General features: G+C 39.5%; 1 protein-coding gene across 5 annotated transcripts in view; it reads left to right on the top strand.

The window, feature by feature from the left end:
• Positions 1-27,947, top strand: part of INPP5A (inositol polyphosphate-5-phosphatase A) — a 318,955-nt gene that overhangs the window by 103,536 nt on the left and 187,472 nt on the right. For all 5 annotated transcript variants that reach the window (XM_042456965.1, XM_042456963.1, XM_042456966.1 and 2 more), the window contains exons 3-4: positions 223-323; positions 2,924-3,011. In XM_042456965.1, coding sequence (XP_042312899.1) covers positions 223-323; positions 2,924-3,011 — 189 coding nt within the window. The remainder of the gene's footprint in view (positions 1-222; positions 324-2,923; positions 3,012-27,947) is intronic.

Raw genomic sequence — 27,947 nt, 5'->3', positions numbered from 1 at the left:
TAGGAAAAATCAGTGAAGCAACCAACTTCAAAATGTAGAAATCTCCAGCACAGTGTTCAGGAAAGCATGATGTGAGGTTTGAGAAATTCTCACCTTGCTTTTTGAAGTTTACAAAAATAACAAACAAACAAAACCCTAGCAGAAATAATAATAATAATGTTTGCTGTTGTTCTGTGGTGGCTGTGCTCATGCTTTATCTTGTTTTGTTTTTTTATTTTACAGGTTGTACATGCACACAAGCCACACTTCATGGCATTGCACTGTCAAGAGTTTGGTGGGAAAAACTATGAAGCATCCATGTCTCATGTGGACAAGTTTGTTAAGTAAGTAACAAGACAGATGCAATTCAAAGCTAAATTATGTACAATATTCCCTTTGCTTAAATGTCAAAATGGGAAGGTGGGTGAGGATTGGTGCTAAAGAAAGAAATTTGAGAGTATCTTTGGAATGATAAGTTGACAATGCTCTCAAATAGCTCTCTCTCTCTCTCTCTCTCTCTCTCTCTCTCTTTCTCTCTCTCTTTCCCAATCCACTCACCCATTGATGTTTTGATAACTTAATTTGTACTATAAGCATTATTCTCTATGACATTTTCATGTTGTTATTTCTAAAAAACTTTTTAAAAGGCTTTTCTGTGGAATTGATATGATCGAAGCGGCTTATTTCTTTTATTTCTTTTATTTATTTGTTTAATTATTTATTTAGCCTTTTAAGTAAATTTTATTAGTAATTTTGGCAAGCTTTTTAAACAATGCAAAATCTATGAAGCTTTTCTATACTTTAGAATATTATCTCTTAATTATACTCCTCCGATTGAACACTTGTCACGAGGACAATTTTAGGTAAGGACTGAGGCCATATTGAGCAAAGCCAATTAGTTTTGTTTTGTATTTAAAATCACATGGATGGTATTGTGGTATGGACAGAGAGCTTCAGTTTGAAAAATTAACCAACCAAAGGTGTTATTTTTCTTCTATCACTGAATCTTATGCCCAGCTAATAAGTAAGGAAGAAGGGTCATATATATTAAGCATTATTAGTGTGATTAGCTTTGTTACACATTCTTAGAATGAAATAAAATTGTATAGTTTTGAAATAGCAAGACTTTCTTAACATTCAGATGATGCTAGCTTTCAGTTTCCCAGAGCCATTTCAAAATGTGCAGTCAGCTTCTCTGGTAGATTGGTATTGATATTTCTAAATATGCATTTGGAAAGCAAGTCAGTTTGGCTGCCCTTTTTTGCACTTTTACTTAAGATTTAACAGCTTGTTAAGATCATCTATATGGAATAGCTGCATTGCTATGTCATTTGTAGGGTTTGTAAAAATTCTGTAGTTAGATTTTTTTATCCAGCCTATTCTGTTTTATATGTTTATGAATCCATCTTACCTTTGTTTTAGAATCAAAATTCTTTTCATTGTTATGTCAAGACTGAACATGCTTAACAGTTTTTAAGTCATGCTCTCAAATCCAAAGACATCATGTGCCTCGAAAACAGTACAAATCTTGTCCAGAACTAATAAGTTCACTTATAAATTAGACTATGTATCCATACTTTGTCTTTCAGTTTGATACTGGATTATCGAGGCAGAAATTCAGTACATACAGATTTCCCAAATAATCAATTCATACATATCTGATTAGTTTTTGCTTGATGCTTCCATAATAATACAATGCTGTATGACCACAGCAAAAAGTGTAGCGAACGGTCTAGGCAGAATTTCTATAGATGCAGCAGTTTTCTCAGTTGCTTATTGCAGATATAACCTTTGTTGGTTTTGTTAAACCATACATACAAGTATATCTCCAAATGCTACATAGTAAACTAGCTGTTTAAATGAGCTGTGAAAATCTAGGCAGCATTGCTGCCTGCAATGTAGTTCATAACAGACTTAAACATACCTTTGGGGTGGGCAACCTCTAAAATAAGCAGCTTTCCTGCAGAATTGTAGAGAAGGTGAATGCTTTTTCACTTTCAGGTCTCAGTTCACATTGAAAGTTTTCTGCTTAATCAGTAAGGGTGCACGAACTGAAGCCTTGGTCCTGTGCAGCTAGCTAAGATAATTGGGATTAGACCAAAAAAGTAACTTTCCCAAGCTTTCTGGTCTTGCTAGATTTCTGATACTGTACTGATAACTTGAATGATTCATCAGTGTAGCTTTAATAAGTTTCTGCCATCTTTTATTTTCGTATCCCATTTTTTGATTATACTAACCTCTCTGTGCTGTATTTCTTTCAATTTAATATGGATCCTAACATTTTGGGGGAGGGAAGGTTGACATTTCACTCCTCGTGAACAATTACATTTTTCTCAATTTCACATAGATCCTAATGACTTTTGGTTCAGTGTTTCACTGTTAGCCAGCAACAATGACATCTTTGTGTCTTTTATCTAATCTTTGTTTTGCTGTTAAGACCCTGAAGTGTCAGATGTAACTGTCCTACTTTATTTTTGCTAGCCAGTCCTTTTCAGTCATTGTTTTTCCCCAGAGAAGCTAATACGAAAGGATTTGTTGCTATTCTTCCTTTACTTAAAATAGTGAAACACTGCCCTCTGCTGATGTAGGTCAACAGAGATTTGTTTGGTGGCTTTTTATTGTTTCCTACATTATACGATAATTTCTTCTTTTTGCTATTTAAGTGTATAGTGTCTGATGATGAGTGACTGGTATGGGGTCAACTGACTAAATGAATGCCGAACCAAAATGGCACAGGGTAGGAGCATTACAGTAACAATTTGAGATAAGATGCAATTTACTCCCCAAGATAATGTGTATATATTTTTGTTTTCATCTTTCAAAAATACAAGAGGACCTTAGTACATTTTTATTTTAAAAAAACTTAATAGGTACTTAATGCTTTTAAAAATATATTTTTTATTTTTTATTTTCATTTCATTTCTTTTCATTTTCAATCTTTCAGAGAATTGTTATCAAGTGACGCAATGAAAGACTACAACAGAGCCCGGGTTTACTTGGATGAGAACTTCAAGTCACAGGAACACTTTACGGTAAATTTCCATGTGCAGTTTCCCCCCAGATTTTTCATGATGCCATAACATTACTTATTTGTCACATAGGGTAGTTTTGACAGCCATTATTATTGGTGTATTTAGGCTACAGTTGCAACTGCACTTACGAATGGCTAAAACTTTCTCAGTACAGTTGGGCTTATGTTCCAAATGAGCATGCAGTTGTTCCATTCATCAGTGTTCAACAAACACCAATAGATGCATTCAGAGTCCTGATTTACACTTGGAATGAAATTGCTTGATATCTGTACAAATGGTACATAAACCTGCAGTCATTTTGTCAGATCCTGTATCATGTGGTTCTTTCTGTATATTTTCTTTTTCTTATTGTAAAGGAAGGGTGGGCAAATTTGAGGCATCTGAATGCCAGAATGTGCAGTGGGATGCACTCACACCATAAATAGTTGGCAGAAGCTGTGAAAATGCCCCTTTTATGGCTCAAATTTTATTCTCTTTACCTGCCATGTAGCACTGTGCTACTAAAATTAGCTTGGTTTACATTGATTTCTACTATGTCATATTTTGGTGACAAACATCAGTGAAAGTTCTATAGTTTTATCAGCAGTGAAACAGTTTGCAGAGGAAGTCTGCAGAATTTCTCAAGACAGTTTACATTTGAATGTGCTTACAGTGTTTTCAGTAGAGCAACACAGTATTGCAAAGTTTTTCTTAGAATGCTGTGGCAATAAGGCTTTGTTTTAAACTGGCATGTAACATACCTATGAAAGAGGCACAGGTTATACAGTTACAGAACCACACATTAATTTCTTATTTTAAGCCACTTTCTACGATAGAAACCCTCACTTCTCGGCTTACATAAAAGAATTACAGTATTTTGCAGTTGCATATCTTGTAAGCACTAGAAGGACACATTTCTTCATATCCCCATTTTTCTATAAAAAGCTATATTATTGCCACATATACATATTACTGTCACATTATGACTTGGTACTCTTTTGTTTTCTTTTTTAACGCCCTTGGACTATTTCTTCTTTTGTTAGAGTTCTATTCCACTGACATGTATTCTCACCCCAACCCCAACTAGTAGGTAACTGGCTCACTGTGATCCTTCCCCAGTCAGGATAGATATAACAATACTTTCTAAACTAGCAGCAGAGAGAGAACAAGAGAACTGGGGTACACTTTTATTGGGTTAGAAAGAATGTTGTGATTTGATGACTGCTGTAGAAGGCTGTGAGCAGCAGTCTTTCACTTTGCTGGGTAATCTGTCTCAGCAGTTACATGGTAGTTTTTTCTATCTTGAGAAAATATTACTTCTGCCAGAGAGGAGGAAAGCATTGCAGACTGAGAATGTGTGGGAAGAAAGAACAAATGGATTGGAGAGACAGATACATGGATAGCATGATTAGGGCATTCCAGGGAATAGTTCAATGTCTTTTTGTCTACTGTATTTGTTACATCCCTAGAGGGAAGTTTGTAGGGAACCTCTTGATTCTGAATGGAGTATACTATTGAATCTGGCTGGAGGAATATATGGATTCCTCCAGCCTGCTTGTGTGACTGTAAGTAAACAGAATTTGAAACCTGACAAGATATACTATGGATTAGTCATTCTTGCTTTGGATATGGGAAGGCTGTTGTCTCCATTACCTCTGAAGGAGCATTTGGGAATGTACATTTTGTTTCTGCCTTGTTACTGGATGTCCATGTGCAGTGGATTACCATCTTCCAGCTGTGTCTGATACACCAGATGTTGTTGTTCCTGCACAGAAGGTCAAGCCACAGTATTCTGTGTCTGGTCAAACTCCCATTTAGACTATTGCAATTTGTTGTTTATTGAGCTGGCCTTGAAAACAGTGTGAAATTTTTTTAACCTTGTACCGTGTGTCTGTTTTTATCTCTATTTGGTTTTATCTTTTTAAAGCCACCTTGACTCCCAGTTTTGAAGAAAAGGTGGTGTACCAGTGCAATAAAAACATGAATAGATTGGGTTAGACAGACCCACTGCCTGCTATTGGTCACTGAACTAAATTCAAGGTGCTGATTTTGACATATGCCCCCCTAACATATGACTCTCCTTTCATCATTCTGCTGTCAACTGAGATACACTGAAAGGCCCTTTATACCATCACCTAATGATACTCAGTCTACAACAGCCTTCTTAGTGTGTGATATTACACTTCTGGCTATCCTGTATATTTTTTCTGTTTTTGCTGGTTAGTTTTATTAGTGTATTGGTTTTATTGATATATAGTATAGTCTAACTCACCCTAGGAATGTTTTATAGTGATGCAGGGCTTTAAATGTTTATGACTGACTGAACGAGTGAAAGAAACAACTATTATAAAAGAAGACATTGGGGGCGATGGACTTTGGTATAATCCATTTTGGCTTTTTTATGTTCAGAATTATATGGTAACAGTTAGCTCTGCACTATATATGTTGGTATTTGCTTCATAAATATCATATTTGGTATAGCTGAATAAATAATACAGGCTAGTATTTAGTTATGGATTCATAACCTAGTGTTGAGGAGCTGTAACTGCTCTGTACAGTACATCAGTACTGGAAGCCAGGTGGAGAGCATCTGGATAAAAATTAAAGGGGAGGGAAGCAACAGGGATGTTATTGTGGGAGTCTACTACAGACCCGCAAGTCAGATGGAGGAATTGGATGATGCCTTTCTTGAACAGATGACTACACACTCAGAAAGGAAAGATGTAGTAGTAATGGGTGACTTCAACTATCCTGATATTTGCTGGTATTCAAACTCAGCCAAATCCTCAAGGTCTAACAAATTCCTCACTTGCCTCGAAGACAATTTCATTGTCCAACAGGTGGAAGAGGCAACAAGGGGGTCAGCTATTTTAGATCTGATCCTAACCAACAAGGATGACTTGTTTAATGGGGTGCTAGTGGTTGGATCATTAGGTGGAAGTGACCATGTTCTCCTGGAGTTTGTTATACAGTGGAAAGGAGAAGCCAGGCATAGTCAGACACGCATTCTAGATGTTAGGAGTGCGGATTTCAGTAAACTTCAGGAAATATTGGGGGTGATCCCATGGTGACTAAAAGAGAAGGGAGTTCAGGATGGATGGGAGTTTCTCAAAAGGGAGATACTGAAGGCACAATTTCAAACAGTTCCAGCGAGGAAGAAAAATGGGAGATGTCTCAAGAAACCAGGATGGATGACTAAGGAATTTTCAACTGAGCTAAGATTTAAACGGAACATGTGTAAAAAATGGAAAAACAGGGAAATCACCAAAGAGGAATTCAAACAAATAGCTAGCCTGTGTAGGGCTAAAGTCAGAAAAGCTAAAGCGCAGAATGAACTCAGGCTTGTAATATTGGAACCATTGGCAATAATCTTTGGGAACTCCTGGAGAACAGGAGAATTACCAGTAGACTGGAGGAGGGCAAACATTGTCGCCATCTTCAAAAAGGGAAAAAAAAAAGAGGATCCCAACAATTATCGTCCAATTAGTCTGACATCAATAGCAGGAAAGATTCTAGAGCAGATTATTAAACAGAGAGTCTGTGAATATTTACAAGGCAATTCCATAATCACAAAGAGTCAACAAAGGTTTCAGTGAAAGAAGTCATGCCAGGCAAATCCTATCTCTTTCTTTGATAAAATTACCAGCTTGGTAGATGAAGGGAATGCTGTGGATATAGTATATCTTGATTTCAGTAAGGCCTTTGACAAAGTTTCTCATGACATTCTTGCAAGCAAGCTTGTGACATGTGGGCTAGACAATGTAATTGTTACATGGATTTGTAATTGGTTGACTGCCCGAGCCCAAAGGGTGCTCAACAATGGCTCCTTTTCATCCTGGAGAGAAGTGACCAGTGGGGTCCCACAGAGCTCTGTCCTGGGCCCAGTGCTATTCAACATCTTTATCAATGACTTGGATGACAGAATTAGGGGCATACTTACCAAATTTGCAGATGACATCAAATTAGGAGGAATAGCTAATACTCCAGAGGACAGGATCAAAATTCAAAACCACCTGAACAGACTAGAAAGCTGGGCCAAAGCTAACAAAATGAAATTCAACACGGAGAAATGTAATGTATTATACTTAAGGCAGAAAAATGAAATGCACAGATATAGGATGGGTGACACCTGTCTGAATGAAACTACGTGTGAAAGGGATCTAGGAGGCCAAGTAGACCACAAGTTGAACATGAGTCAACAGTGCGATGCGGCAGCTAAAAAGGCCAATGCAATTTTAGGCTGCATCAATAAAAATATAGTGTCTAGATCAAGAGAAGTAATAGTGCTACTGTATTCTGCTTTGGTCAGGCCCCACCTTGAATATTGTGTCCAGTTCTGGGCACCACAATTCTAAAAGGACATTGAGAAACTGGACCGTTTCCAAAGGAGAGCGACTAAAATGGTGAATTGCCTGGAAACCATGACCAGACTTAAGGAGCCGGGGATGTTTAGCCTGGAGAAAAGGAGGTTAAGAGGTGATATGATAGCCCTGTATAAATATTTGAGGGGATGTCATATTGAGGAGGGAACAAGCTTGTTTTCTGCTTCTCCAGAGATCAGGACCTGGAACAATGGATGCAAGCTCCAGGAAAAGAGATTCCACCTCAACATTAGGAGGAACTTCCTGACAGTAAGGGCTGTTCAACAGTGAAACAAACTTTCTTGGAGTGTAGTGGAGTCTCCTTCCTTGGAGGTCTTTAAGCAGAGGCTGGATGGCCATCTGTTGGGGATGCTTTGATTGAGATTTCCTGCATGGCAGGGGGTTGGACTGGATGGCCTTGTCATCTCTTCTAACTCTACAATTCTATGGTTCTATGACTCTATGATTCTATTTATTTGATAAGAGTATGTAGTCTTACTGGAAACCAGTGTAAATGCAAACCAGTCCATCTTAAGGCCCAGCAGCCAGATCGGGTGAAGGAGGTCTGTTCAGCTTCCAATTGGTTGCAAAAGGACAAAGATTTCAACCTGCTCCTGCAGTACCCTGTCCAAGGTCCTTGTGGCAACCTGAATCACTGGCAGGAATGGGGTGGAAAGTCATCTTCCTTGCAATGTAATCAGAAGCTGAAAGGGCTTCCTTTCCCAGCTATCGTGGCTGGTTCTGAACGTGGAAGGGGGAGTCGGTCCAGGAGACATTATTTAGTTACATCTCCATAAATACAGTCTGCCCTTTCTTTACGTGGGGGATCCATTCTGGATTCCCCTGCGTAAAGGAAATTCTGTCTATGCTCGAGCCCCATTTAAATGAATTGTGCACATGGCGGTGCGGCGGCATGGCGGTGCACATGTGCACCACAGACACAGGCCCTATTATTCCTTATGGGACGTGCCACCCCTTCTCCCAGTGTGGCTTTCAGCGTATGACATGGGCGCCCTGTAACTAGCTGATCCAGCAATCATATTTGCCTATATAGTATATCATAGTTGCCCATAGAGTATATTTGGGGGACATTTTTACTAATATGTTTATTTAATTTTAAGCACACATAAATTAAAAAAATAGATACAATACATACAACTACATATCCACGTACAAATACACTCTAATATATTAAAAATGTTGTAAGATCATCATTCACATATTACTCATACCATATTACTGTATATATTCATCTATAAGTCTAGAAATTTTAGTCACAAAATTGACCCAAAAAACTTGAGTCGACTTATCCATGAGTCATTGTAAGTACTGTACTTTAATTGTTACTTTAAAAAGGAATCATCCCCTGATGATAGGCAAACATGCCTGCTGAAATTTTGTAAGTTTTTTGGCATTGTTTTCCTTTGTTTCATCCTTTAGATCCTTTGTTGCATGCCTCTACATTTTACCCTTTACTTATCCACGAGTCATGTCAAAATCCATAATTTTGGCCCCAAAACCTGCCCTTGACTTATATGTGAAGTTGACTTATAGTCAAGTATATAAGGTATATCTTACTGAATCATTGTTAATAATAATCCTACTGCACAAGCACACTTTACCTATTTGCTTTACTTAACCTATTGTTTGTGTCTCTCATTCTCCTTCATTCTTTCTCACTTGCTTTACCCTTACTTTCTTTCCTTCTCCCTACCTTCCTCAATCTCCTTCCATTCTCTATTCCTTCCTTCTCTCCCTATTCATCTCCTTAAACTTTCATACTTATCTCCTTCCTCTCCTCTTCCTCTTTCCCTTCCCTTCCTCCTCCCTTTCTTCTTCGTGGTCTCTGCGAATCACACAAATGGGTTTATTCTGCGCCTGCGCAGCAATCCTTGGAAACTTCTAGAATCTCCAGGCAGAAAGTAATGTATCTTTCTGCAACTTTTTGGCGGTAGCCCCGCCCACCCATATATAAGGCCCCTGGTGGCCCGCTCCTCTTCAGTTCCTTCATTCCGCCGCGCTAAGCAGCTCAGGGAACTTCGCTAGCGTTACTGCTTACTCTTCTTATTGGAATCTCGGCTTGACCTTCAGACTTTCACTTGACCATTCTTTGGACTCTCACTAATCGGCTTCACTTTCTTCTGACCTCACGGCTTGACCTACGGACCGGTAACGGACTTGTTTACCATGGCCTCATTCAAGCAGTGCACTAAGTGCGGGGTTAAAATCCCCAGGGCCGATGGCCATGAGAGATGTGTCCTCTGCCTGGGGGAGTCCCACATTCCGGGCAACTGCCCCCACTGTAAGGCGATGTCTGCCCAGGCCCTCAAAAATAGGGACCGGACACTCAAGGCCGAGCTCTACGAAAAGGTCTTGAGCCAGCCTGGCGCTTCTGGGGATGCGGATGCCCCCAAAGCCCCCAAGAGAAAAGGGGACAAACATGTGGACAAGAAGCGGGCTCGCTCGTCATCGCCACCCGCTAAGAGCCGTCGCAAGGGTCCCCCAAGCACGGTCTCAGTGCCTCCGCCTGAGTCGAGGCCGGTGCCGTCCACATCTCCGGTCACCGAGTCGGCGAAGACCCCGACTCCTGTACCGATTGCCTCCCGGGTGGTGCCTCTCGAGCCCAGGATCTTGCTTGCTAGCCATCTGTCTGCACCGGTGGACGCCCTGCAGATTGTGGACGTGGACTCCGAGTCTGAAGGGGAGCTCCACGACTCTGATGCCCCCTTGTCTCTTCAGAGGATCAGAACCCGCTCTCCTTTCCCTGAGGCAAGGCCACAAGTCCCACCACGGGATAGAGAGCGTCCTCGCTCCCCCCCAAGGAAGGATCGAGCCGCATTGGGAGCTGAGGTGGACGCTGCCTTGGGATCAGGCCGTCCGAACTCCACAGAGCGTGACCAAGACTTATTCAACGCCTTCCTGGACCTGGTATTTGACCACCGTACAGGTCAGTACCTAATCCCCGTGGACCCGTCCCGCTTGCGACGTAACATACGGGCCCACTCATGGGACCATCACCAGACCGGTGCTTTCCACGGACTGGATGATTTGGGCGCCACCGACCCTTCACCCAGAAGGCATACCAGATCGCCCTCAAGGTCCAGGTCTAGGTCCCCACGCTCTGCATCTCCACTCTCTGAGGAAGATGATGCTCCGTTTGTCCCAGAGGGACCGGCAGTTTCTTCGAGTGGTCATCTGCGAATTCACACAAACCCGCCCATCCATCCCCTCAGTGTCTGTTCATTTGACAACGCTTGTTGCCGCGCTGATTAGCGGCTCATTCGGAACTGAAGAGGAGCGGGCCACCAGGGGCCTTATATATGGGTGGGCGGGGCTACCGCCAAAAAGTTGCAGAAAGATACATTACTTTCTGCCTGGAGATTCTAGAAGTTTCCGAGGATTGCTGCGCAGGCGCAGAATAAACCCATTTGTGTGAATTCGCAGATGACCACTCGAAGAAACACAGTTACAGGTGAGCAACCTGTTCTTCTCAGTCTTTCTATCTTTCATTTGGGGGACATTCTTACCATGCTTTTTGCTGTTTAGCAGCCTTTAATTCTTCTGTATATCTTTCCATTACTATTTCCCAATAGTTTGCAGCATCCTAGTTGCTCTCACAGTCACCTGCCATTTCTATAGATTGGTTGTGGCAACACATTTTGTTTGCAAGCATCTGTGTCTCTGTTATATCGGATAATATTTTAGTGACAGAATTGCACAACACCCTGCAACCATTAGTTGATGAAGATGGTAATAATGATATAAGCAGTGCCTAATTATTAGATAAAGGAAAGAAAGTAATAACCAATTGAATCAACATGGATATAGTTGACAGTTATAAATTTGTTAAGTTTAAAGCTCCCACAATGATAAATTTCAGTACCTTGAGCTAGTGTGACCTTTTAATAAGGGAATAGTTACTATGCTATAATATAGGATAACATTGTTAAATAAAGAGCATTATTTTACCTTAAAATTATGTTCTCATTATTACAAAAACGGTAAAGTTAATTTTTGTTAGATTAATGATATTTGAGCAATTTTCTCAGTCAAGCCTGGCTCAAATAATTGGTCATTAATTGAAAAAGGAAATTGAATCTAATTTATCTTGTACATAAATCCTATGAGAGTTATTAATGGGTCTCAGAAAATATCATTGTGTTCCCAGAAATGAATGGAACATGTTAGACTTTGTGAGCATATTAATCGTGGCAGTTGGGGAGTTTTGCTAAATATCAAATGATTTAGGAAGACTGACATAATTGAATTTAGTACAGGGAGAATTTCAAATACTCGATTAGCTCTGAGAGACCATTTTATCTCTTTAAAAAAGTAAAGCCCCTTCCCTCTCCCTGTCCTCCTCCTGCCTCCCTCGTTCATTGGGCAAAACTGCACAATCTCACCAGGAGGTGGAGCTGAGGTATTACTTTTACACAAAGTTATGGCTTCTTAATGTTATTTTTATAGATTTTGGGCAATTGTGCTGAATAAGTGTCTCGTATCTTTTTTAAATAAAGAAATGTCTGTATGTAAGGTCTGAACATTCTGGAAATGAAATTAGCTAAATATTAAAAATATTTGGCATTCTTGTTTTAAGGCAAGACTTATGGGTTGTTGTTGTGTGCCTTCAAGACAGTTCTGACTTGTGTGCCTAAGGCATGGAGTTTTCTTGGCAAGTTCTTCAGAGTGGGTTTGCCATTGCCATCTCCTGAGGCTGAAAGAGTGTGAATGGGTTTCCATGGCCGAGCTGGGATTCGAACCCTGGTTTCCAGAGTCCTAACCCAGTGCTCAAACCACTACACCATGCTGGCTCTCAAGACTTGTGGGATAGGAACACAATTCCATAGGAAACCATTTTTGAAAACGCAGCTAGAAGTACTAAAATGTGAACAAACTTAGGGACCTGTGTTCTCAGCTTGTAATGCTGGCTCATGCATGGTTGCCTATGGCAGGTTGTATGCAATGATGTTAATCTGCGAGTGGAACAAATACCAGTAGGAGGACAGATTGTATGTCACTTCTGCAGCAGTTTTGTGGGGGATAAAAAAGCAATTCACATGGGAGGAGATAAAGGAGAAGTCTTGTGATGTGGAGGGTAGTGGATGCGGTCCTCTGTTAACCACAGAATTAATGGATAGAATGAATTAATTAATAGAATAGAATAGAATAGAATAGACAACCCCTTTAAGTTGTCGATACGCCACCATGTCTGTTCAGGGTCTGTGCAGGCAGGTGAAGGTATGTTATTTTATAACTACTGGATATACTCAACTATAAGTCAAAAAAATTATGCCCAAAAATTGAGCCAAAAAACCGTATAAACAGGTCAATATGGTAATAGGCTCGCCCCTCAAGTCTCTTCTACAACCCAGGTGCCCTTCAAGGGACAGCTGGGCTGGGAAAAAGCTTGAGGGGCAAACGTTTCACTTCCAGGTGTCCTCGGTGGGCAAAGCCAGGATGAGAAAAGGCTTTGAGGTGGCGAATGTTTGTTTTCGCTCCTCATCCTCAACCCGAGGGTCTCTCGAGGGAGGGAGAGGAAGGGATACCCTCGACTTATCCTTGAGTCATATCAAAATCCCTAATTTTGCCCCCCACACCTGTCCCCAACTTATACACAACATCAATTTATACTTGAGTGTACATGGTAGTAACTTTTGTAGACTTATTTTATAATGCTTTGGTCGAACATTAATGATTATTTCCTGCATTGCTATGTATTGTATATGTATTATCCTACTTGAGAATATGTATTTTCCCTGGATGAAGATTAACCTTCCATTTTGAAGCCAAGCCCTCCCTCCAGTCCATCTGCCTTGGTTCAGGCCTCGGAGGTAGAGAGGAACTGCTGGACCTCTTACCCTCTCCCTCCACCACTCCCTTCTCCTTCTGTGTCATGTCTTTTTAGATTGTAAGCCCGAGGGCAGGGAACCGTCTAACTAAAAGATTGCACGTACAGCGCTGTGTAAATTTACAGCGCTTCATAAATAAAGGTTAATAATAAATAATAATAAATTATTATACGAAAGCCTACGTTAAAAATTCCATCGTGCTGGCATAGGGTTTTGGGGAACATATTTTGGATTCTCACCTGTCATCTCCAAGCAGTTACATAAGTTTTATCTCTGAGCCCTGCCCACCCCACATAGCCAGTGATGAGACATGGTAGAAGGTACAGTCCAAGAACGTCTGGAGGTGACATGTTTTGTATTCCTGAAATAAAGCCTCATCCAGTTCAGCCGAATGACCCACTGAATGAGACTCAACTGGTTAACAGGCTAAGGAATGTGGCTCACCTCTTGTTCTTTATAGCGGTGTTACAGAAACTGATGTATTCCAGGTGGCATTTGACTGTAGCACCCATAATCTGTGACCATACTGGCTTCTTGATCCCCACTACCCATTCCTTACACAATTAGTTTTCAGCATGAATCACTGCACTAATACAAAGTTATAGAACCCTTGTAGGTAATGTTTACATCCAGATATTTCTAACTTTCACACAAAATGACGATGGCACTGTTTTTGTTCTTTTTATGCCACTGAAATCTATTGTATCTGAAGTTAGTTTCTGCTAAAACGTGTTTTGTTCACATTTGTTCTTTTTTCCTTTCCATTCTCTTCTGTTACTTTCACTTGCCTTGATATCTATTTATTGTGCCTTTGCTTTCTTCATGTCAAAAACTAGTTGCGTTATTCTTGTTGAAGGAACCTGGATTTTGTTTTTTACCCCAAATTGCTCCACAAAGCAATGTGCAGGAACCTGGAAATTTACTTCAAGTATGCCTAAGCACTTCAGCTTGTCTTTTAGTGGAATGATTGACTTGTTTGTCCTTAGCAGATACAAAAATGTCTTATTACAAATTCTAGTTGGAAGTGCTCTGTTTATTTTCATTTTGTTGTATATTTATTTATTTCAATATACTTTTCATATATTCAGTGTAGTCTATAAAATATATTTTTTCACTGACAAAAAAGCAATACTTTAATATTTCATTCACCAATGTTAGCATAAGCCTTTTGAAAAGGTCAATTGATACAAATACTTACTGTGTAGTATGAATATTCTCTTTCTCTGACTAACCCAACAGAACAAGCACTCTTCTTTTTGAAACAGATGTGCTATATGCAAATGTTACACTTCTGTGCAAACAGCTGATGGCGTCAAAGGTGGGACAGGCATCTCAGGTCAAGAAACACAAATATCTGGGTATATGGAATAGCTGTGCAGTTCTTTCAGTCCTGCCCTCTGCACATTGATGAAGCATAGACAATATTATAATAATTGTAACATCAGTGTACATATTATTTTGTAGGTTATACATAAAAATAGATCCCCTGTCCCAAGGTAGAACTCCTAATTTTGATAGTGGGAGAGGTGAGATATAATAATGATGTCTATCACCTTTCCTCCCTTTTTAAAAATCTATTTTCTTTAGATATCAGAATCATTGCTAAACTTTATTCTTTTCTATTGGTTTGTTTTATTTAAGAACCATTTGATACTGCTTTTCATTTTTTAAAAAGAGACTGTGAGACAAATTTCTTTTTAGCAGAATCTTTTCAAACTCTGAGTAGAATACAAATAGCTGTAGCTTTTTATGTTTCAGGGTTTAGCTATTAGAGAACTTTGGAAAATGTGTTACCCTGTTTATTTCAGATCTTAAACTCTCAGATTTAAACATTATAAATCAGTACATAAACAATAACAAAATAAAAAGCATCATACCCTTAATGTCTGTGCTACTGTTTCTTCAAATTTGCCTGTCATCTGAGTGAACAGAAACTTTCTCTTCAATAATACTGATTACTGTACTACTTTAGAGATATTTGAAGAGAGGTGTACACCTAATTTTGAAAATACAGTGGTACCCCGGGTTATGAAAATAATTCGTTCCGCCGCCGCGTTCGTAACCCAAAATCCTTCGTAAGTCGAAAAAGCCATAGGCGCTAATGGGGAAAAGCCGCGATTTCGTGCGAAAAAGCGCCGAAAAGCACCAAAAAAATTTTCGTAACCCGGAATAACCTTCGTAACCCGGAACAGTTTTTTTCAATGGATTTTTTTCGTAACCCGGAAATTTCGTAAGGCGGCGCATTCGTATCCCGGGGTACCACTGTAAAAATTAATCCTGTGTTATTTTAAAAAAACAAACTGTCTGCCTCCTCTGTGGTTATCAGATATTGAACTAATTATTAAATTAATTTTATAACATATTAAATTTATATTTTTATTTATTAAAGTTTCAACAAAAGATAAAAGAAATTTTATACTGAAATAAGTGAAAATGTTGAATGGAATATAATTGTAGTGCTTCATTTCAGTTGCTGGAGCATTTTGATAGTTAACATGCGAAACATTTCTCCCTCTCTCTCTGCCTTCCCCGCATTTTTTCCAATCACACTATTTTATTATATTGTAAAATGGATTTTGGTGGATTAGCAAAAAAAATATAAAATTTAATAATTCACTGGGCTTAATTTATTCTAGATCCTGGTTTGTTCCATTGCTTCTTGCTAAAATGTCAAAAGAATCTGTAAGAAACAAACTTTTTGTGTGCTGGTTTGTGCAAATTTCCATGTTTTGTATAACTTTTGGACACCTGAAAAAGGAGAAGCCCAAAGAATATTGTAGACTTGGCCACATAGGCAGAAATGAGGTTTTAGTTTATTTCACACAGATGTTTCAAAAGTACATTTCAAGACCACATTGCTTTTGAATCAGTTGGACTAATTTCCAAGGAAACGTTCTAGGACTGGGTAGCAAATGGAAAACCTTTGTTTTCATCATCACCCTTTTGGCACTATTTAAAGATCTGTCAGTTCTCTCCCATGTTCTTCTTAACATAAACACAGAAAAAACTATATTCATCCATTAGGAATTCTAGGGAGAAAAGATTTTCAAGTAGTAGGAAATCATGTTGCAGTCTGAAAAATATAGTAACAGAATAAAGCATTATGGTTCAGCAAGAGTGCAATTCACTGTGGTCCGACTACACAATGTCCATTGATTTCACTGAGGCTTGCACACACCAACTAATGGCATTTTTAAAGTTTGTGGATGTAGCTTGGCAATGATTAAAGTACGAAAAGAGCCTTTTGAAAGGCATATATTATACTAGATGAAGTGCTGTGCTTGGAACGGAGCTGTCTCTCAACACTCTGTCAGATGGTAAAATTTGAAAATAATTGCTTGCAAAATAATGAAATGCTGTGTGAAGAAACTTGCTAATGCATTTGTCAGTAGACATTCAGCTAATTCATAAATAAGAGCAGTGTGACTTGCAGGAGAAATAGCATGAATACTATTTAGTGATATGAACTAATGGAAATATTGAGGGTTTTGAATATTGCATTTGTTGTAATGAAGTATTGATGGCAGAGAAGAAAGCAGTACTTTATTTTGAAAACTATTTTTTAGATTAGTATCATGAGATGTTCCAATGCTGCAGCATCATCTTATGCATACTTTTCTAACAAAAACCTTAACGCTTTTGTATGTGTTCAGGATGCCCAATTTAAGCTTAATTTGATTAGTAAGTAAACATTCTAAATATTGGGCAAGTTTCCTAATATGGTATAAGCTGCTTGATTGACACTACAGATATTATATTAATGATCTTTATTTCTAGATATATTTATATAGGTTAGAAACTTCACACATTTCTGAATCCAAAGTATGAATAATGCCATGTTGTTAAAAATTATACTTGTAAAAAATATTTCAGGGGGGGAAATGAGTTAAATCAAATCAAGGCTGCAATTCTGAACAGGAGCTTAGTTAATGGGTCAAGAACAATAGTGTTTTTCATTGGATTGGTGGAAGAGACAGAATAAGGGGAACTTATGTGTTTTGGGTTAAGTCTGAACACTTGTCTAGCTGCATGCATGTTTTTGTGTTGTGGGCCATGTGCTGTACCTCAGCACATAGTCTAATGTGCTTCTGCTGAGAGTCATTTACAGTGGTACCCCGGGATACGAAAGCACCGCGTTACGAAATTTCCGGGATACGAAAAAAATCAATAGGAAAAAACTGTTCCGGGATACGAAGGTTTTTTCGGGTTACGAAAAAAATTTTGGTGCTTTTCGGCGCTTTTTCGCACGAAATTGCGGCTTTTTAGCGCTAGCGGCTATGGCTTTTTCGGGTTGCGAAATCTTTTGGGTTACGAACGCCGCGGCGGAACGAATTAATTTCGTAACCCGGGGTACCACTGTATTTTGTTGGGGGCAGAACTAGCAGCAGATAGTTCTGTATAGTCTCTAGAGCTCCATGAAACTTAGCAAACAGGCTAAGGACAACTGGTCTTTTGCATGGGATTGGTTGATGAGGTGGAGTGAAATGAGCTTCTGGGTTGTTGTTTTTTTTTAATTTGATTGAGTCTTTGGAGGCTTGCTTATGTATGTTGGGCAGTGAACTCTACCTTCCATACTCTAAGTGGGCAAGGCTTCAAGTGAGTCACTAATTTGGTCAGGGGCAGGGCTAGGAACCATTAGCCTGTGTAGTTGCTCCTTCAGTCTCTGGAGCTCAGAGAACAGAACAAAGGACAGGTGTTTTGTGTGGGTGTATACAAGGAGAAGCCAAAAATACTGTGACACTGCCTAAGGAAGATGGTGGGGCATGATGGTGAGGGACCTATTATAGCCTAAAGCATTTGTGTTATGTTTGTGTTTTTGCCTGAGGATGTGAGGAGCTATACCTGCAGCAAGTGCAAGCTGTTTGCACCATTGGAAGAGAAGATGCAGCAGCTTGAGGCCTGCATATTCACACTTACATTTAATTCTTCAGTTAGTTCAAAACAAGACAGCTAGATTGGTTACTCGTGCATCTAGGAGTGACCATATTACATCAATATTAAAATCACTGCACCAGCTGCCAATTAGTTTTTTGAGCCAAGTACAAAGTGTTGGTTATTACCTTTAAAAGTGATACAGTTTACCTACAAAATCACCTTCTCCCATATAATTCATCCTCTCTGGGAGACTTCAGTCAGAAAATTTAATTTAAAAAAATTCTGGGGCATCTCCTTTCTCCTCTCACTTGAGCTTCACCCCACTCCCACCATTTAAAGGGAAGAAGATGAATGCCATAGCCAGTTTCTGCCAAAAGATATGTGTTTGAGGAGCAGTGTTGTCATCCCCCCCCCTTTAGGGTGCTCCCTGGTGCAGTCTGCACCCCTCTAGTGATACCACTGCCTCAGGCCTTGCCTGCTTCTATGCAGAGAACCCAGGCAGACAAAGCTGGGAGAGTTCTCTGCCTTGTTTCAGGTCTCTGTAATGCAAACTTCATCCAGGATCAAGTCCCATTTCAAGGATGTTCTTTCATTTACCAACTTGGCATTGAGCACTAGCATTTTTAACCTGGGGGTCCTGTTGTCAAGATTGTTGTGACTCTTTGAAGTAGGTGAACAGTTTAAGGGCAACCAACACTGATAACCACTTTCCTAGTAGCAAGTCCCTCAAGCTGAGTGGTACTTAATTCTGAGTAGAGCTGTAAAACTAATACCTTAATGATACCAAATTTATCATGGCAGAAGCCTCTGTGTGTAAAAAAATCCCTTCTGCAGATGTTTGTACAACTGTAGTCATAAAAGTATAAACATGCTATTTTCTCTTGTTATTACTTTAATCTTGTAATACTGATCCCCTGACACTGATTGTTGGCTCAAATGAAAAGCTCACAAACTTATATAGTTGTAGAGTTTGGGACAATGCCCATGGTTACATGATCTGGAGCCAACTATAGCTGCTGTGTGCATTCTTACCCCTCAGTGAATTCTTCTCTTAACCTCACTTAACATATTCAATGATGATGATCTTAACTGTGATAAACTAGGATTTCTGCTAAACTAGGATTTCAAAGCAAGGGTTGAAATAGGTCAGCAGTGATCATTATTATCTGCTCTAGCCAGTTATTGCTAAGCCAGTTTGCTTGGTAGCTTTTTTCAACATGGGCCAAGGATACTAAGGTTCCAAGGATGCAGAAACTTTGTCCTCTACAGATTCTGAACTACAACCATCTTACTATTAGCTGTGCTTAGTGGCAGTTCTTGGCCGACAGATTTGGAGGGCCAGAGATTGTCTACCCCTCTTTTAGGCCAAGATTGGGGTGGGAGTAATAATCAGATGTCAAAATATTTTGGCTGAGGTGTAGGCTTTTAGCTAATTAAGCACCAGTGTGCAAAGCATTTGAGAAGTCCAAACATAATCCCATTGCTATATACTTTTATATACACTGCCTTGTGAATCAGAACTTGTATCTGTCTGTGAATACGTATGTGTAAGTATTCGTATGTGTGTGCACACAGCAAGCATACACAAAGAGGGAAGGAGAAAATAAGTATGGTATGTTGTGACAGCTAATTTTGATAGCTGGATGGGATAGATACCTTTTAGGAGAAGATTTGTATGCCAATGTCTCCTGCAGTTTACAGTGTAGTAAAAAGGACTGTTTTCCATTATCAGCTAATGTGTAGCAAGATATTTCAAACCAGGCTTCAGAACATTGTGAAACAAGTGGCTATAGTGGGCATAAGAAATTGATTTCTATCAGGGGTGGGGAGGGAAGGGGTTGTTTTAAAAAAATACAATTTCATGCTTTCTCACAAGAGTAGTAAAATGCCCCAAATGCCCATTTGTTTGTTTGTTAAATTTAACAAAGGTTGCAATGTAGAAAATCAGACTAGACCTCTTTTGACACAAAGGAAACATTTCTGCTTAGTTGTAGAGGGCTTTCCAAGTGTTTATTGATTAGTGTTTTCCAACAGCACTGAAATAATGTGTCTAATTTAACTGGCCACATGGAGGAGTATAGGAAAAGCATTACTTATCCCTTGAAAGGCTCAGAACATCAATAGGAGGACATAACATTAATGACTTTCCTATACTCCAGCCTCAAAATGGCTAAATGAGGAAGGAATTACGCATTTGTTTCCCTATAATTTCACAAGTTGTCTTGTTTTACTGCAACTGTAAGGGATTAAGAGGGAAATGTCACACCAGAACTTCTTTCTTGAAAATTTGTCTGAAGATGCAAAGGCTATGAAAAGCCCTCTTGTTCTCAGCCATACCAGTGATCCTCCTAGCTTAGTGTTGATAGTCCTTAAAAGGCAGTGACCTCAAATCCAATGTTCTCTTAATGGGCATTTTCTTAGATCAGTTACTACAGACCCCCTGTAACCCAGATATCAAGTTTGACCTATGCTCTGTGCAACCCTAGCATAGGCTTTGCTGTAGTTGTAATGAAAAGTGATGCAGATCACAGAGTTACTGCTGAAAGCCTTCTCTTACTGTAATCATTGGTAAAGTGTGACACCTTTTTTTCTTTTTCTTTTTCCCTGTCCATGCTGCTGTTGAGGTAGGATGGAGTGGGATGAAGAGGCAGAGAGGAATGTGTGACATATGAAATACCATATCAAGTGGATCTCTCTCTCTGCAAAAGTAAGGGGAGAGTGAAATTAAAGGATGTGCATGTCTGCTTTGCTGCACGCCAAAGCACATGCTCTGGACCTCCTAATCACACTCTTTCCTCAACTCTTGAAGAAACACAGTTGAATAATACTTTGTTTTCTTCCCGTTGTGTCCTCTTCATTCTACCTTCTCCAGTTGCCCATAACTGCCTTATGGACAATCAGAGAGTCCTCTTCAACCATCTCCTACTAGAAAACCACAGCTCTGAGTCTGCAAGACCTGAATTAATGATAGGGTGACATGGAGGTATCTCATTCATAGAATTGCCATATGTAAAAATTGACTGGATCCAGTGAGAAGTTCTGCTTGTAGAAGCACCTTTGGAGTAGAGGAGTTGACAGGGTGTGACTTTCCTTCCTCCTGCAATCAGTTGCCTGCTCCCTATATAAACTTCTCCAGAGGGCTGGAAACCCTCTGGACCAGAGAAGAAAGTCCTAATGCTAATATATCACTACTGGTTCCTATTAATTGTATTTTTGAAATCTTATCTTCTTGATGGTTTGTTGGATTATGGAAACCACCCAGAGTGGGTTTTTAATCTTTAAAAAAATAGTTAGGAGTAACTAATACAGGATCTCTGATGCTGATTGAAAGGCTCAGCCAAGCTCTTATTTGAGGACAGTTCTTAAGTACAATGTAGTCCCAACAGGTTATTCCACCAGAATTGTGTAATTTTAAACATAATTGCAATTCTTAATGTTCAGTAAGTTTAGACTAATGCTGTGGCGAAGCAAAACAAAAGAAATTGGGATTACTTCACAAGTATCACCATTTTATATGTCTAAGAGAGTAAACTTTATGTCCCCAGGGAGACAAAATTCTTAGTTCATGCTAACCTTGTATTTCTCCATGATATCCCCTGATGTTTTGTTAATTTTTGTGCTGGCAGTTCTGCACACCTAAATCCCATACTGAGATACACATGCACGGATGCTGTGGCTGTAAGGTTATATGAATGTCTTCTTTTGACACTTCACTTTTCAAAGTGAGCTACAGTCTAATCCCTTAGTTAATATGGTGCATGAAAACAGATGATACACTGATGGGTTTTATATATGTGTGGGGATTTTTAAAGTGTGATAGAAACAAAGCCCAGAGATAATGAGAATTATAAAGTTTCATGATCCTAAGAACACAATTTTACATTGTGTCTTATAAAAGCAGTATTTGCAAATCCTACTTTATATGAAAATAGGGAACATGAAAGAAATGTATATTACCTTACTCTAAAGGCCAACTACGGCTAGTATTTTGGGGCATCTCAGTGTTTGGAATAAGTAAATATTGTTGTTATTGTTGTTAGCTGTCTTTGAGTTGACCTTGACTTATGGCGACCCTGAGGCTGAGACATCTCCAAAACCTCTTATCCTCTACTTCTCTGCTCAGATCCTGCAGGCTCCAGCCTATGGTCTCCCTGATTGAGTCTAGCCATCTCTCTTTCTGCTGCCTTCCACGTTGCATAGCATCCTTGCCTTTTCTGATGAGTCTTTCCTTCTCATGGTGCGCACAAAGTATGACAGCCTTAATTTAGTCATCCTGGCTTCCAGGAGGAGTCCGGCCTTTATCTGTTTTGGGACCATTTTTTGGAGGGGGGATGTCTGTCCCAGGATCCTAAACACTCTTCTCCAGCACTACATTCTGAATGAGTTGGTTTTATTTCTATCTGCTTTCTTTACTGTCCAGCTGTCATGACCATACATGGTGATGGGGAATACAATGGCTTGGAAGATCCTAACTTTAGTATTTAGTGTTGTGTCTTTGCACTTTAGGATCTTGACTAGTTCTTTCAGAGCTGCCTTTCTTAGTCCTAGTTTGCTTCTGATTTCTTGATGGCACTCTGCACTCTGATCAATGTTTGATCCAAGGTGATAGGAAGAAAACCATTTCATTTGAGATGTGGTACTGGAGAAGAGTGCTGAGGACAGCCAAGAAGACAAACAAACGGGTCCTAGAGCAGATCAAGTCAGAAATCTCATTGGAAGCCAAGATGACAAAATTGAGGCTGGCGTACTTTGAGCACATGAGAAGACAGGAATAATTAGAAAAAGCAATAATGCTAGGAAAGGTAGAGGGAAGTAGAAAGAGATGAATGCTGCATGCTAGCTGGATGGATTAAAGAGATCATAAGTATAGATTTGCAGGAGTTGGACAGAGCAGTAGAGAGCAGGGGGTCTTGGAAATTTCTCATCAGCAGGGTCGCCATGAGTTGAGATCAATGTGAGGGCAGTCAACAACAGCAAACAACAACAAGTGGGAATTCTTCATGCTTTCCATTTTATTATTATATAGGATGAATTAATGTAGTTCTTCTGTGGGCTTTGGTTTTTTAATATTCAGCATTAAGCCTACCATAGCACCTTCTTCTTTGACTTTATTAGTTGTTCTAGGAGGTCTTTGTTGTTTCTGCTCATAGTATGGTGTTGTCTGCATATCTTAGGTTATTGTCCTGTCTCAGAGTCTAAGCCTGCTCTGTGTATGATATTTCCTGCATACACATTGAAACAAGGAGGGTGGCAGAATGCGTCCTTATTTGACTCTTTTACTGATCGGTACCATTCTGTTTTCCATGTACAGTTGTGACTGCAGCCTCTTGTCCTGAGTATAGGTTGTATATCAAACAATAGGCTGAAGTGACACATCCATTCCTCTAAGAGCAATCTTTTAAATGCAAAAAAAAAAAAAAAAAAAGGTTCTCATCATTACAGGACAGTTTAGGGAAACGTCAACCACCTTAATGTCAAAGAGTGTGCATCAGAGGGATAATATAAGGTTTATTTGACCACGTTTTAGGCCAGATTAAAATGAACGTACATGTTATCAGTGAAGGAAAGGATGTACTCTGACCTGCTGGTCTGTACTGCGGAAGGAGACGCATAGTCCATGAAGTAATTTTGAAAACAGGAATGGCTACATGTTGAACTCCTGTCTGCCTTAAGAATAAATCTTCTTGAATTAAAATGAAGTTACTAGGATACAAGTCTAATCCTAGGGATAACCTTAGTTTATTTAACATGAGCAAGGGATCACTCTATATATAAACTGATCCATATGCTTCATTTACTGTGTTGATGGGAAGGCTCAATGGATGAAATGTGAAGGACACATTTTGTATTGATACTCTGGAGGGGGGGGCCCTCAAATGTCATTATAATGTTGAGTTTTGATTGTTTGAACATTGCATTTCAGCTATCACAATGAACAGGGTCATTGGAAGATGGCCAGCAAATATGAGGTGCTGAATGCTATGCTTCTGAGAAGCAGACTGGCAAAACCACTTCTGGGTATTACTTGCCTAAGAAAACCCTAAAAAATTCATGGGGTCCCCATAAGTCAATAGGCAACTTGTTTATACAATATTTTTGTTGAAAATAGTGTCAGTTAAGCCCTGCTTAACAAAGTCACAGCTAGGGGGCTCTCTGAAACTGTTTCAGGCAGGACAGATAGAAAACAAGAGTTTCAACTCTGACATAGTAGGTTTTTGATACTAGCTGAGAATTCTGTAGCTTAGTGTTTTGTGTTTTAAGGAGTTTTAATGTTTTAATTTCTATGGGATGCTTATAAAACAAAAAGTACCCTTTAATTAATTCCTCAAGTTGTCTCGAGAGGAAGCTACAGTTAACTTTGAATTTTTGTTACAGGAAGTATGTGAGAATGGAATTATGGGTGAGTTGAAGAGGGTAGAAAAGGAATTATTGCTCAAGCAAAATTATGGATAAAGTGGTATGTCGGTCTGTGTTTGCATCTACAAATTGCATGAGACAAAACTATTCAGAAATATAAATTGACATGTCCTCTTTTCATCAAATTTTTTTTGTTTGTTTTTGTTGCCATTGCTGCTTTTACCTGGAAGAATTCAAGGCCATACCTGATGTAACATTTAATGTTCCTTGGTATTTAACGTGCATTTTTAAATTTAATATCCTACCTGTCTGTTAGTGGAGGACCAAAGGCAGCTTACAACATAAATAACTAAACCCAGCAAATTACAACTTTAGAGAACAAATTTGAAACAATTAAAATAGGCTATCATATTAAAATAAAGCACTGAATTCAAACAATTTAAACGTATTTTAAAATACAACAAGAAAGAGGAAAAGAAGTACAACCCCCCATTAAAATATGTGCCTTCAAGTTGTTTCCGGCTTATGGCAACCCTAAAGCAACCCTATCATGAGGTTTTCTTGGCAAGATTTGCTCAAAGGAGGTTTTGCTATTGTCTTCCCCTGAGGCTGAGAGCATGTGACTTGCATAAAAATAAACATGTGTAAGTCTCTTTTTGGACAGGGTGTAGGGGGCTATTCTCTTCCCCTTTGTACCATGTTCAAAACCTGTCCCTGCACAGCTATCTAGCCCTAGAAGGAATGGCTGTTGCTGATGCTGCTCAATAATAATAATAATAATAATAATAATAATAATTTTTATTTACATCCCGCTTCTCCCAAAAGGATCGAGGCAGGTTACAACACCAAAATACACCTTAAAATACAAAGTACACACATACTTAAAATTTACATAATCCCCTTATTTCCCTATTTAAAACTAAAAAACACAATTATAAAATGCAAATTAAAATCAGTTAAAACAGACATAATTGAGCAAGACTTCTAAGGCAGTCAACAGGCAATCCATATCCATGGACTGGGAGGATTATTAGTAGAGAATGAAGGTATGCAAGGCAATTCAGAGGAGGAAGCAGCACCTGGTAAATATGATGCATTCCATCTGTGAGCACACCCTCATTTCATCCCTGCTATGAGTCCCTGCCAGCTGCATTTTCCTCCTCTGAATTGCTTCCCCTGCTTCTTCTCCCTGTCAGTAAACAGCAACCCTTCCTTGGTCTTGATAGCAAATAGGGAAGAGGACAGTGAACTGTGCAGAGAGTGCTATGCTACACCCACTTGATGTGTGTAGCATAGCTTGGTCTTTAAGGCAATTTGAACACAAGATATATAAACCTTTGTAAATCTTGACAAGTGCTCTGAATACTTCCTGGGAATATACCAGTAGCCATTGAAGTTATTGCAAGAAATAGCTTTGTTTTTCTCCATAACCACTTCCAGTGAGCAATTTCACTGCATCATCCTGGACCCATTGAAGTTTGCAAGCACTTTACTGAACCAGCCTCATGTAGAATGTGTTACAGTAATCCAAGCATGTGCCTTAAATTAAGAATTGTTCACTTGTAGTCTGATATTACAGTGCCGATACAAAATGGGTATTGGCACTGTAAATGTCCTGTTCCAAACAAGTGAGATCTGAATTGATTTTAGGAGCTTGTGGCACCACTAGGAATCATCTGCAGATAACCATTTAGACTGAATGAGTCTGTAACTTTTGGAAAAACGAAACAACGAAAATGAATATGAAAAATACGAAGCAGCTATAGAAGGGTGGCAGTAGGAGCTTCTCAGCTATATCCTTAAGTTGTAAGGCATGTATCTCTATGGTGAGATCATTTCAAATGAACTCCCCCCCCCTTTTCTGGTTAGCTTTCTTTACTGTCCTGCCTTCACATCCATACATAGTAATATGAATTGTTATGTCATGGATGGTGTCATGAATCTTTACACTTGAGGAACTTATCCAGTTCCTTCATAGCTGCAATTCCAAGACTAAGGGGCTAAACAGACCGGCATTTGATGCTGGCCTTGGGGCAGAGTGGGGGTGTGGCATCTGCACACCCTGACATTGGCGTCATGCCACATCATGGCGCTCCTTTGATGAAGCATTTAGACATGATGTGCCAAAAAACTGCCAAAAAGCCGCCGCCACAGCAGCAAGGGCATCTTTTGGCAGTACAGTGTGCCCACGTCATACGCAGATGCACCATAGGCAGCTTTCAGCACACGCTGAAAGTTGCCAGGGAGCGTGCAAGGCACAAGGGGCAGTGCATCCCATTAAGAGTAATGGGCATGCACCCATGGCATGTACACACCGCTGTGCCGCCATGCACTGCACCATGCACGAACCCCATTACTGTATTTTCAATGGGGCTCGAGCATACGCATTTTTTACGTGGGGGGGGGGTCTGGAACAGATCTCCTGTGTAAAAAAAGGGCACACTGTACTAAAAGGGGCAGCACTTTGCCTTTCTTTTTAGTGCTGGCAAAGCACCGGATCGGGGCTGTGGTGTGCAGTTGTCACAGCTCCAATCTGGTGCTGAAAGAGGCAGTGCAGAGCTGCTCCTTTGGGGTGGTCTGTAGAACCTCTTAGTCTTCTGATTTCTTGATTAAAGTCTCCATTTTGACTGATGATTGAATCAATGTACACAACAACAATTTCAATATCTCGATTTTCACTTTAAAATTATATAAATAATTTGAGTCATTATTTTTGTTTTGTTAATATTCAGTTGTAATCCTGCTTTTGCATTTTGTTTCTTAATTTCAACCTGTAGTAATTCCAAGTCTTTCCTATATTCCACTAGTAATATAGTGCCATCTGTGTTAAGTAGCATAGGGGAAAGAAATGAACCCTGAGTGACCCCAAAGGCCAAGCGCCAGGGCATTGAATAAGAATTCTCCAACATCATTGCCTTTTGAGCTCACCACTGAAACAGGGACCAGAGCTATTGTGAAACAGGGCCTTACAATTCCATCCCAGAGAAGCAGTCTGACGGATACCTTGGTTGATGGTATCAGAAACCACTGAGAGGTCCAACAGAACCAAAAAGGATGCATTCCAAATCCAAATATTATTTGGGAACCGGTGCTTATCTGGATGGTGGATGGGTCACTGTTAGTTATCAGATTCTCCCCTCTATTAACGGTTTGTTTTCATTTAAAAAAACAACACATTAAAATCAGAAGAATGAGAGGTAGGTAGTTTTGGGGATTGCCAAAGGATTCCCAGTGGGTTTCATGACCAAACTGGGAATTGAACCCTGGTCCTCTGAGTCATAGTCCAACACTCAAAACCACTATCCAACACTGGCTCTACTCTCCACTTATATGTTCTATTCTTTACTTATATGTTGATTTTCCTATTTTTTAATCTTTCCATGGCCTAAATCCAATTGCTAATCCAACTAGAGTATAACTGTTAAATGCTAACTATAGTATGCCCTTTGAATAAATAAGGTTTATATAAACTCATGAATATGCAGCAGTTGAGCAGAAGGTCACTCTAGAAGGCT

Source organism: Sceloporus undulatus, chromosome 3 (genome assembly GCF_019175285.1).
Source record: "Sceloporus undulatus isolate JIND9_A2432 ecotype Alabama chromosome 3, SceUnd_v1.1, whole genome shotgun sequence".
Lineage (NCBI taxonomy): Eukaryota > Metazoa > Chordata > Lepidosauria > Squamata > Phrynosomatidae > Sceloporus > Sceloporus undulatus.
The sequence above is the reverse complement of the archived record's forward strand: the minus strand, read 5'-3'. Positions and strand labels throughout refer to the sequence as shown.